This window comes from Thalassophryne amazonica, chromosome 17 (assembly GCF_902500255.1).
Source record: "Thalassophryne amazonica chromosome 17, fThaAma1.1, whole genome shotgun sequence".
Lineage (NCBI taxonomy): Eukaryota > Metazoa > Chordata > Actinopteri > Batrachoidiformes > Batrachoididae > Thalassophryne > Thalassophryne amazonica.
Window position 1 is genome coordinate 70,637,932 of NC_047119.1, and position 12,881 is coordinate 70,650,812.

The 12,881-nt window shown below is 47.2% G+C and overlaps 1 protein-coding gene across 2 annotated transcripts in view; it reads left to right on the forward strand.

The window, feature by feature from the left end:
* crata (carnitine O-acetyltransferase a) overlaps positions 1 to 12,881 on the forward strand; it is a 117,572-nt gene that overhangs the window by 37,260 nt on the left and 67,431 nt on the right. For both annotated transcript variants that reach the window (XM_034192878.1, XM_034192879.1), the window contains exons 2-3: positions 430 to 726; positions 12,723 to 12,841. In XM_034192878.1, coding sequence (XP_034048769.1) covers positions 430 to 726; positions 12,723 to 12,841 — 416 coding nt within the window. The remainder of the gene's footprint in view (positions 1 to 429; positions 727 to 12,722; positions 12,842 to 12,881) is intronic.

Here is a 12,881-nt window from a genome sequence, read left to right on the forward strand (position 1 = left end):
GTGTGTGTTGGTGTGTGTGTGTGTGTGTGTGTGTGTGTGTGTGTGTGTGTGTGTGTGTGTGTGTGTGTGTGTGTGTGTGTGTGTGTGTGTGTGTGTGTGTGTGTGTGTTAAACCAGATCCACAAATGTGTGCTGAAAGTAATCAAGCCCTTCCACCTCTCTTGTTCATTTTGAAATGAAAAAGCAGTTTTAATTGTATGTTTCTCATTTCATTTCAAGTGTAAAGAAAATTCATGGTTGTGAAGTAAAAAATAAATAAATAAATGCGACTTATACTTGGGGAAAAAACAGTAAATATGCTGTGATCGTCCGCTGTTGCAGTGTCCCAGTGTCTGTGGCCATTCCTCTCGTTAAGCGATGCACTGAGGCCTTTGGTTTTTGGTCAGGATGCAGCAGTCCTCCATTAAGGCCTTCATTTCACTGTTTGCAGGTAAAGATGGGGACCATGAAGCACTGTGGCTTACTCAACCCGTGTCACCTGAAGAAGCCCGTGTCACTGACTCGGGTCACTGGCAGGTTTCTAACCCACCAGAAGGGACTGCCCACTCTGCCCGTGCCTCCTCTGCAGCAGACCTGTGAACGCTACCTCAGTGCTCTGGAACCCATCGTTGAGGAGGATGAGCTGATGCACACCAAAGAGCTGTTGGGAGACTTCCAGAAGTCAGGGGGAGTAGGAGAGAGACTGCAGAGGGCCTTGGAGAGGAGAGCACAGAACCATGAGAACTGGGTGAGCAGAACTCCTGAGCCAGCAGCTGCCGACCCTCGGCTGCCTGTACATCAGCTGTAGAAGCATTCACAGCACTTCACGTCTCCACATTTTGTTCTTGTTATTTCTCCCGGTTCTTTTTGTAACGCTGCCCGACACAAAGTACAAACTCGCACTACTCTGCACTTTTAAATTTATTCAAAGTCACAATGAAAATCAGGCCTGGTTTCTGAAGAAGTTCTCTCACAGAGATCCGCCCTTTCAGAACCAAGAACAATGGACACAAGCAGTTTTATAAAACCCTCCACGGGCGTAACAAAGGCGGACCTTATTTTGCAAAATCCTTCCCTTATTGGTCCATGTGGGCATTCAAGGGAGGTCCCACCCCCTGCCACTGACCCGTGCATTAATGGGACATGTATGATTTATAATCTAATCTGAATCTCTTTGTCCTGAGTGGTAAAACCGGTTAAATCCAGTTCGACATGCGTATTCCAGCTGAGGCACATTCCAAAAGAGAACAGAGAAAAATATATGAAACTAAGGATACAGTCCTAAGTAAAATAACTACTTTAATACCAAAACAAGTAAAGAAAACAATAATAAAACACACAAATATATCTAACATTATGTACAATGTGCACAATTTGCAATTATGAACTCTTATTCCAAAATGGAGAAAATTAATTCTTTGATTTGGCATGTTTTATGGCAGATTGCCTGCCTGACACTCCTCCAGTTCAACCAGAGGCATTGGCATGGGTGGGCTTGAACCCAAGGCCTTTAGCATTTATCCAGGTGTCTGAAAAGTTGTTTGTCTTTTGGCTGACCCTGTTTGTACAGGATTAGCACAATGGATTCTGTACAGGTCCGTATCTGGATTCAGCACATTTTACACTGGTTGCCCTTCTTGGTGGTGTTCCAGTTGTTCCCAGAGAAACACGCACAGCCCCCTGGTTTTCCTCAGGAAATGCCTAGGTGTGTCCTAATCAGGACCTACCCTGCTTCACATGTGGGTTCTGCTGGGATCAGGTGTGCACAGAGCGGACGGGCTGTAGTCAGCGGTCTTTGAAGAGTGAAGTTTCTGTGTAGGCTCTCAGTTGTCCATGTGGTTTCCATAGTAGAGAAGCTTGAATCTTCGACTGGATTGGGTTGCTTGATGCTTCAAATCGCAGAAGCTTCCTCAGCTAAAATTCTTGCTCTGGTGGTCTGACTTCTGTCTTGACTCTTGTAGAGAAGAATAATCAAGAAGTCACAAAAGCTGGAGTTTTAAACCTAACCAGACCCCTTCTACCGAGAGGGAGACTGCTATAGGCTAGTGACTAAACAATAGCTCTAATTAGCACTTATTGTGCTCTAGTTAGCACCCTCCTAATGACAGGGCAGCTGTCCCTCCTAATGATGGGACAGACCCTCTCCTGATGGCTCCCTTGACGACTCTGCTGATGACGTGAATGAGTCATTACCATGAACAAAAGACTGAAACTGCTTTGACCCGAGTACCCCATTGTAAACAGGGGATAAAGCGTGTCTCAGACCCCCTTAAGGCTGGGTTTCAAATGTTTCACAAAGAATGCCTCCTTGACCCCTCTCTCAAACCATTTCTTCTCTCTGGCTAATATTTTAACTTCCTTGTCCTCAAACGTGTGGTTAGTGTCTTTAAGGTGGAGATGAACTGCAGACTGAGGTCCACTGGTGCCCTCTCTGCGGTGCTGGTATAGCCTTTTGTGTAAAGGTTGCTTAGTCTCACCTATGTAGTGTTCGTTACAGTTTTCCTGACATCTGATAGAATACACTACATTGCTCTGTTTGTAACTAGAGATCCTGTCCTTAGGGTGAGCTAATTTCTGTCTCAAGGTGTTAACCAGTTTAAAGTAAACTGGGATTTTGTGCTGTCTGAAGATCCTCTGTAGTTTTTCCCCTACTCCTGCTAAATAAGGGAGAAACACTCCTCTTCTTCTTGTCTCCGTCTCCTGTCTGTCTGGTCTCTTTGTTCTCTGGGACTTCTGCACTTTGTCCAGGGACCATCGTGGGTACCCACATACTGTGAGGGCTTTCCGGACAAGTTACTGTTCTTTAGCCTTCCCTCTGCAGTTGTGGGCACCTGTAGGGCTCTGTGTTGAAGCGTCCCCTGTTCAAGGGGGTGGTTTGAGCCAAAGAGCAGATATTGGTCAGTGTGAGTTGGTTTTCTGTAAACCCCTGTTTGGAGCTGCCTGTTCTTTCCAATCGTAACATCACAGTCCAAGAAGGCTAAATGGTTGTTTCTGGCATCCCTCATGTGTGAACTGGATATTGGCGTCCACCGAGTTGATGTGTTCTGTAAAGTCCTCAAGTTCCTGTTGCTTGATTTTAACCCATGTGTCATCAACATATCTGAACCAGTGACTGGGAGAGATGCCCGTGAAAAACGTCAAGGCTGTCTTCTCCACTCGCTCCATGTACAGATTGGCCACAGTGGGGGATACCGGAGACCCCATCGCACAACCATGAATCTGTCTGCAGTAATTCCCCCTAAACAGGAAATACGTGGTGTTAAGACAGATCTCCAAGAGTTGGCAGATGTGGTCTGGTGTGAGTTTGGTCCTTTCAAGAAGAGACATCCTCCAGCAGTCTCTGCCTCACAGCTGAGACAGCCTCAGCAGTGGGGATGCAGGTGAACAACGAAGTCACATCAAATGACACGATTGTTTCATCTGCCTCCAGCTGCAGGTCCTCGATCTTGTTCACAAAATCTTGCGCGTTCTCCACATGGTGGTCTGAGTTACCCACTAGAGGAGCCAAAATCCACTTGAGGTGCTTGGCCAAATTTTACGTGATGGAATCTGTGCTACATACAATAGGCCTGAGTGGCACGTCCTGTTTGTGGATTTTGGGCAGTCCATAGATGCACGGAGTGGCGTCCCCAGGGTACAGTCTGTAGTATGTCTGCCTGTCGATGAGTCCCTCTTTCTCCAGGTTTTGGAGGTAGCTAATGATTTTCTATAAGAAGAAAATCATTTCATTTTAAAATTTCCAGTCAGTTTATTTGTGCTGTATTTGCAGTGCATTGTGACACTGAACACACTGAAGTGAAAGATGCAATGACATCATATAAAGACAAAGTGCATAATCATTATTAAATCTCATTTGGAAATCACCCATTCTGCATGATGACAACTTTGAATTTTACTGCTTTAAGTGCATTTTGATGTTAATCTTTTTTTTTTTAGTAAGTTATCAGGAGATCTCCTCCACGACGGAACCACGGGGCTGACAAATGTAAACCCCAGAGGACTGGATTCATTGATTTGGGAAACATCATTGGGTTGTTGCCATTTGCCAGTTGTCTTTGTTAAATAGAGAAAGTCAAACTTCAGTGTTCAGTGAGGAGGTCCTGGATGAGATGGCCCTTGCTCGTGATTGAATGGATGTTTAACAGACCCAAGTTGACGGTGGTGTTGTTGTGTTTGTTAGCGGCTTTAGCCAACTGAGCTTGTCTGACTAACACACTGGTCAGTAAGTGTTACGCGGATGGTGTGTAGAGATGAAGCAGATGGAGTTTATATTTTTGAGGCATCAACTTGGAAACTCCAGTGGGTCCCGTGTTGGATGCATCTCCGACATGGCAGGAAAACTGACAGGCGGGATGCTCAGGAATGGTAGGACACAAATGCACGGCTCTAGCAGACAGCTCTGATTCTTTGTAATCTTTACTGAAGGAGAAAGTAGTGGTCAGTACACGACCAGGCAGTCCAACAAAAGCAGCAGTACAGAAATCATCAGGCAAAGTGGCGTGGTCAAAGCAACAGGCAGGAGGTCAGGTACACACTATGAGGCAGGCAGGAACAAGAACGCAGGTACAGAGCTGGAATGCTGGCGGAGAACAATACCACCCAGTGAGCTTATAAACCCCAGGTGGCAATCAGCAAATCGGGAACAGGTGCACATGTAAAGCCCCAGAAGCAGGGTGTGGCCAGAGAGAGAAAGAGAAACACCCATCACCAAGAACCAAGAGAGAGAGACAAGAGAAACAGAGACAGACAGACCCAAGCAGAAAACTCCCAACAAAAGACTAAACGAACCAAAACCCTGATAACACAAAAGCAACAAAACTCAAGCCCTGACAGTACCCCCCCTCCACAGCCGACCCCGGACGGCCCAGGCGAACCAGGATGAGAAAAGTGAAACTCACGAATCAGAGCGGGGTCCGGAACAAAGCGGGAGGGAATCCATGACCGCTCCTCAGGGCCATAACCCTCCCAATCCACCAAATACTGAATCCCACGGCCACAGTGGCGAGAGGCCAGGAGCCGCCGCACCGTGAATGCCGGGCCACCATCCACGAACCGGGCGGACAGAGGGGGAATGGCAGGAGGGCACAAAGGACTGGACCAAGCAGGTTTGAGCTGACTGGTATGAAAGGACGGATGAATGCGGAGTGACAGTGAACAGAAACAGGGTTAATAATTTTGGACACAGGAAATGGGCCTACGAATCTGGGAGCCAGTTTACAAGACATTCCTCTCAATTTAAGATGGCGGGTGGAAAGCCGCCAGCCGGGAACATAGGCAGGAGCAGGGGACCTCCTGCGGTCAGCGGCAGACTTATAGAGCTGTGAGGTGTGAACTAAAACCCTCTTGGCACGCTTCCAGGTTCGTCGGCAGCAGAGGATGAGACGGAGTGCAGAAGGAACCGAAGAGCCGAGATCTGGGGGAGGAAACAGAGAGGGTTGATGACCAAAAACGACATGAAAAGGCGAGTAACCAGTAGATGCTGAGGGCAAATGATTGTGAGCTAGTTCTACCCAGGGCAGTTGGACGGACCAGGTGGCAGGCTGCTGGGAGGCTAAAAATCGGAGGCCCTTTTCCAAATCCTGGTTGACCCGCTCAGTTTGACCATTGGCTTGTGGATGGTAACCCGATGTTAGACTAGCTGAAACCCCAAGGAGATGGCAGAATTCCCCCCAGAAGTGTGATACAAATTGAGGACACAATATCCTGGGGAAAACCATGGATCTTAAAGATGTTAGTAAGCATTACCTCTGCAGTTTCCTTGGCTGAAGGTAACTTGGGCAGGGGAACGAAACAAGCCATTTTGGATAATCTATCAACTACAGACAGAATCACAGTGTTTCCTCGAGAGGGCAGAAGACCAGTTACAAAATCTATTGAAATATGTGACCATGGATGTGTAGGAACAGGCAGTCCAGCAGGAGGGCGATTGGGCGTCTTATGCATAGCACAGGTTTGACAAGCATTAACATATTCTGTTACATCTTTCACCAATCCCGGCCACCAAAATCTCTGTTTAAGTACAGACTGAGTCTTTTTAATCCCTGGATGACAACCAAAGCGACTGTTGTGTTCCCACTTGATTACCTCCCCCCTGAGTGCGGCAGGAACAAAAAGCCTATTAGCGAGACAGCCGGAAGGCACCGGAACCCCATCATCTGCTGACCGGACTCTCGATTCGATTTCCCAAGTGAGAGCGGAAACAAAACAGGATGCAGGCAGGATTGGTTCAGGATTGGCTGAGGCACTGATGGGTTCCCCCTGAGGAGACAAGGCATCGGGTTTCCTGTTCTTAGTCCCTGGCCGGTATGACAACATGAAGTTGAATCTGCTGAAGAAAATTGCCCACCTAGCTTGTCGAGCATTAAGGCGTTTGGCAGATTGCAAATACTCTAAATTTTTGTGGTCGGTATAAACCAGAAATGGTATTTGTGCCCCCTTCATCCACTGGCGCCACTCCTCCAAGGCCACTTTTACAGCCAACAGCTTGCGGTCTCCGATGCTGTAATTTCACTCTGCAGGTGTCAACTTTTTGGACAAATAGGCGCATGGATGCAGCCTATTGTCTTTGGCACTTCGTTGTGACAGTACCGCACCCACACCAATGTCGGAAGCGTCTACCTCAACCACGAACTGTCGGGCGGGGTCAGGGAGGAGCAGCACGGGGGCCACAGTAAAGTGATTGTTTAAGACCCTGAAAGCTTCTTCACACTCTGGCGTCCAGGAACACGACCGGAGGGATGATGTGGTGTCATGAAGTGGTGCTGCAGTGGAACTGAAATTACGAATGAACTTGAACGAATGAACCGCCGCGATGCGCGGAATTCCTCTGCACGTCTGTCTCAGTGTGCCGAAAAAGTGCCGATGTCCACGTCTTCCGCAATTTCTGTGCTAGTCAAACGACATACTGGATCAAGACAGCGTCCAGTTTAGAAATGAACGGCACATTCCACTGTTACAGGAGCTTTTGTCATGGAAAGAGGAGCGGAGGAATTCCACGCGTCGCAGTGGAGCCGCATGGCGCAAAGCAACGCCGTGATGAAGCCTCACAGGACATGTTCTGGCATGTCCAGCTCATGCACAATTTCTCGGATACTCACACGACTGAAAAGCAACCGGAAGCCGTCTGAAAGCCACCTGAAAGCCGTCCTGTGAGACCAACACAGAGGTGGTTTTGTCCCGCGCCATGAGCAGCACGGTGGCGCAATCCTCCGCTTCTCTTTCCATGAAAAAAACTCCTGTAACAGTAGAATGTGCCGAAAAAGTGCTGATGTCCACGCCTTCTGCCTTTTTTGTGAAAGTCAGACGACCTCCCGGATCAACAAAGCCTTCATATTGGAAATGATCTGGTTGTTTCAGCGGGGTGTGAGCCTGTCAATCAGCGCTTGGAGCGCGCCGCGCTCTCAGACGCTGTGGGCGGTCTTTAAACCGGCTGGAGCACTCCTTAATCTGTGTAATCCCCATAAAATCATCGCTGAAAGCCATCTAAATTTTCAGAATGGTGTCCAGCTGGAGGTCTCTCACAGTTTCTGGAAAAATTTGATGCAGCAAAGCTCCAAATCGTTCAGACATTTATTCGCAATAAAAATCCGACGAGAGGGGTGGACCACTGCTCACACAAAGCCTGCTCACAGGCGAATGACGCAACCGACAGGCGTGAAAAACTCACGCATGCGCACGAAGGTTCAAGCTTGGCTGATGCAATCACACGTGATTCAAATCCATATGGTTTTTGCAAAAAATTAAAAGGTCCGATACTTTTTGGACAGACCTCGTATTCATAATGTCCCGAGGGTGTATTGAACGCCGTTTTCCACTCGTCTCCTTCTCTGATCCGAACAAGATGATAAGCATTACGGAGATCTAATTTTGTAAACACCTTGGCTCCTTCCAATAACTCAAAAGCCGAAGAGACGAGCGGCAGTGGATAACGGTTTTTAATGGTAACTTCATTAAGCCCCCGGTAATCAATGCATGGGCGGAGCGATTTATCTTTCTTCTCGACAATGAAAAACCCCACCCCTGCGGGTGACGAGCAGTAACGGATTAGCCCGGCTGGTAAGGACTCCTGAATGTACTCGTTCATCGCGTGGCGTTCAGGTGCCAACAGAGAAAATAGATTTCCCTGAGGTGGGCTTACCCCAGGAAGGAGCTCGATGACGCAGTCATACTCACAATGAGGAGGTAGTGATTTGGCCCTGCTTTTGCTAAAAACTGTAGCCAAATCATGATAGCAAGCAGGAACCCTAGTGAGATCCGGGTTAGTAACAGGCGGCAAGAGAACTGATTTTGAAAGGCAGGAGTTATCACAAGCTGGAAGCCATGACTCAGTTTCCCCCTTTGCCCAATTAAAATGAGGACAGTGCTGCTTAACCAGGGATGCCCCAGAATAAGCGGATGTGTCATCTTGTCAAATACATGAAAACTGATCATTTCGGAGTGATTCTTTGTCTCAATCAAAGACACAGACTGAGTGCGGTGAGTGACACTTCCCAATTCATGGCCATCCACAGCACGTACCACCAGAGGGCGCGAGAGCTCAACTAATTTCAGGTGCAGGGACCTGGCAAGAGAGGACTGAATTAAATTTGCGTCAGAACTGGAATCATTGAAAGTTGACAAGGAAACAGAGGAATGCTCAGAGGAGAGCCTCACAGGAATAACATTTTGTGCTGTGGATGGAGAGATAGAATTTAGACTCACCCTTATGTCCGACTTTGGCCGCAAGGTGGCACCCCTGGCTAGGCAATGACTAATCATGTGTCCTGAATGACCACAGTAAAAACAAAGTCCGTTGTCATGACGACGCTGCTTCTCGGCGGAGGAGAGGTGGATGCGACCCAGTTGCACGGGCTCCTCTGAGCTGCGACGCGGAGAATCAGCGCTGACATTACTGGAGGAGGTGTGGAGATGAGGAGAAGCAGAGCAGCTGGCTGGGAACAGGACGGCACACCATGGAAGGTCTTGCGGACGCTGGTCGGTGCAGATGGTGAGAGCGATGAGCTGATCCAGGTCGTCGGGCAGATTCACAGACACCAGCCGATCCTGAATCTCTTCAGCCAGGCCCTGGAGAAAGATGTCTTGAAGAGCTGCGAGATTCCATTCACTCTTAGCAGCCAGAATGCGGAAGTCTATTGCGTAATCAGCGACACGACGTCCACCCTGCCTCAGCCTCATGAGGGATTGAGCCGCTTCACGGCCCGGAGACGTGTGCTGGAAAACCAACTGCAGAGCGGCGGTGAAAGCCGAAAGAGAGAAGCAAATGGCAGATTTACGACCACACTCAGCTGTTGCCCACGCCAACGCACGACCAGTCAGGTGAGTGATTATGTAAGCTATCTTCGTCCTATCCTACGGGAACTTACAGGCTATGAGCTCAAAGTTCAACTCACAGTGTGTTATGAATGGTCTGACGTCACCTGATTCACCTGAAAAGCGTTCTGGTGGAGACAGCAGGTTGCAGTACTCAGGTGCAGGTGTAGAAGCCAGTGTGGGTGCAGATGGCCCCAGTGGTGACGGATTGGTACTGCCGGTGGTTGTCATAAGAGATGCCTGATGATCAAGTCTGGTCAAGAACTGACTCATCTGAGTGCTCACCGACTCCATAAACGAGTCTTGATGTTTAGCAAGATCGCTAAACCCGGATGTCAGGGCAGTGAGGCGGTCTTGCTGCTGTGTGAGCTGCTTACTGTGACAGCGTACCGCTGACTGAAACGGGTCGGAGCCGGCTGTGTCCATCATTGGCCAGTTTGTACTGACAGGCGGGATGCTCAGGAATGGTAAGACACAAATGCACGGCTCTAGCAGACAGCTCTGATTCTTAGTAATCTTTACTGAAGGAGAAAGCAGTGGTCGGTACATGAGCAGGCAGTCCAACAAAAGCAGCAGTACAGAAATCATCAGGTAAAGTGGCGTGGTCAAAACAACAGGCAGGAGGTCAGGTACACACTATGAGGCAGGCAGGAACAAGAATGCAGGTACAGAGCTGGAATGCAGGCACAAGGCACGACAAACTGGCGGAGAACAATACCACTCAGTGAGCTTATAAAACCCCAGGTGGCAATCAGCAAATCGGGAACAGGTGCACATGGAAAACACCAGAAGCAAGGTGTGGCCAAAGAGAGAAAGAGAAACAGAGACAGACAGACCCAAGCAGAAAAATCCCAACAAGAGAATAAATAAACCAAAACCCTGATAACACAAAAGCAACAAAACTCAAGCCCTGACAAACGATGTCCGGGTGGAGGTGTAGCACAGCCAGCGCAGGCTCAGACGGGTGGAAACCCAGCTGGAGGAGCTCCTCAGCTGAGTACTGGAGTAGACACATCACGTGTTGGTGAACAAATGATAGTAGAATCCAGACAAACATGGACCAGATATACAACGCATCTGGAAAGTTTTCACAGCACTTTACTTTTTCCATATTTTGTTATTTTACAGCTTTATTCCAGAATTGATTAAATAAATTTTTTTTCCTGAAACTTCTATACACAATACCCCATAATGACAATGTGAAAAAAGTATTTTTTTTTTTTTTGGTCGTTGTTGAGATGTTTTTACACTTTAATTGGAGTCCACCTGAGGTAAATTCAGTTGATTGGACATGATTTGTAAAGACGCAAACCTGTCTACATATAAGGTCCCACAATTGACAGTGCATGCTGGAAAAGGTCCACAGCACCACAGCTGTAGTAGTGCAGCAGTTAACTGAAACAGTCCTTCAGATGGTGATAGAAGCACCAAATCTGGCACAAAAAAAAAAACCGACAGGCCACTTGAATTTTCAATAGGTGACCAGGTAGGGGTCAACTGAAGAATTACACAGTGATCAAAATTTAAAAATGCTCCAGTCAAATTGAAAACTACACCACATTATTTGTCTGCTCATAATCATGGATCATAATGATTCCAAAAAGGTATAGTTTGGACTATCTGTGATGGAATTCTATGGAGTTATGGAGTAAAAACAGTAAGAATGGTGACAAAGATCAGGGCATTTTGTACAGGGGTCAAAAGTTAAAGTTGCTGCAATTATGGTAAAAAGTGATGCAAATTATTGATTGAGCTACTAAGATTAATAAATGGAATAGTTGTGACTGTGCTGAATGGTTTCCAAAGAAAACATCAAACAAGGTCACCGTCCATTGGATTCTATGACATGTAACATACGAGGTCTATTAGAAAAGTATCCGATCTTATTATTTTTTTAAAAAACCATATGGATTTGAATCACGTGTGATTACATCAGCCAAGCTTGAACCCTCATGGGCATGCAAGAATTTTTTCACGCCTGTCGGTGACATCATTCGCCTGTGAGCACGCCTTATGGGAGGAGTGGTCCAGCCCCCTCGTCGGAATTCCTTTGTCTGAGAAGTTGCTGAGAGACTGGCGCTGTGCTTCATCAAAAGTTTTTCAAAAACTGTGAGGCACATCCGAGTGGACACCATTCGACAAATTAAGCTGGTTTTCGGTGAAAATTGTAACGGCTGATGAGAGATTTTGGATTGTTTCTATCGCTGTAAGGACTTCCCATGGAGCGGGACGTCGCGCAGCGCTCCGAGGCGACGTCGTCATCCTGTTTCAAGCTGAAAACCTCCAAATTTAAGCCTCTGTTGACCCAGGACGTTGTGAGAGAACAGAAAACTTTCAGAAGAGGTCGGAATCAGCAGTTTATCCGGACATTCCACTGTTAAAGGAGATTTTTTTTTTAATGAAAGACGTGCGGATGGATTGGCGTGGTGGCTCGTAGCCGGCACGGTGCGCCGCCACAGGAAAAACACCTCCGTTGGAAGCCTTAAGGACAAGTTGGAACATGCCCTGCTGTTAAACAATTTCTCAGATACTCACTCAACTGAAAGCCGCCTGGATTTTACAAATGGTTATCAACACGGAGGTATTTTTCATGTGGCGGGCGTGCCGCGCCGACTGTGAGCCGATGCACCAATCCGTCCGCACGTCTTTCATTAAAAAAATCTCCTTTAACAGTGGAATGTCCGGATAAACTGCTGATTCCAACCTCTTCTGAAAGTTCTGTGTTCTCTCACGACGTCCTGGGTCAACAGAGGCTTAAATTTGGAGGTTTTCAGCTTGAAACAGGATGACGACGTCGCCTCAGAGCGCTGCGCGACGTCCCGCTCCATGGGAAGTCCTTACAGCGATAGAAACAATCCAAAATCTCTCATCAGCCGTTAAAATTTTCACCGAAAACCAGCTTAATTTCTCGAATGGTATCCACTTGGATGTGCCTCACAGTTTTGAAAAAATTTTGATGAAGCACAGCGCCAGTCTCTCGAGGGCTGGACCACTCCTCCCACAAGGCGTGCTCACAGGCGAATGACGTCACCGACAGGCGTGGAAAAACTCACGCATGCGCACGAAGGTTCAAGCTTGGCTGATGTAAAAACATATGAATAAAATCCATATAGTTTTTTAAAAAAATAAAACGGTTGGTTTCTTTTCTAATAGACCTCGTATGTCACCTCGTAACATAACTAAGCATGGCACATGGTCCAAACTGTAACTTTTTAAAACCCTATTAACTAATAATTTAGTTAACTAAACTAACTAGCTAACTAGTTAGTTAACTAGTTTAGTTAACTAGTTAACTAATAATTTTGTTAACAGGGCCAGGGTTAACTGGTTGTGGCCACCGGGAGCAGCCAAAAGAACACCTGTTACAGCCATGTGGCTTCATTCTCATCATAAACCTCTAAGTGAGACGTTTCCTGTCACTGTGTGTCTCTGCAGTTATCAGACTGGTGGGTGCTCACAGCCTATCTGGACTACCGCATGCCCGTGGTGATTCATTCAAGCCCTGGTTTGGTTTTGCCCCATATGAACTTCAGTGATAAATGGGGTCAAATGAGGTATATATATATATATATATATATATATATACACACACAC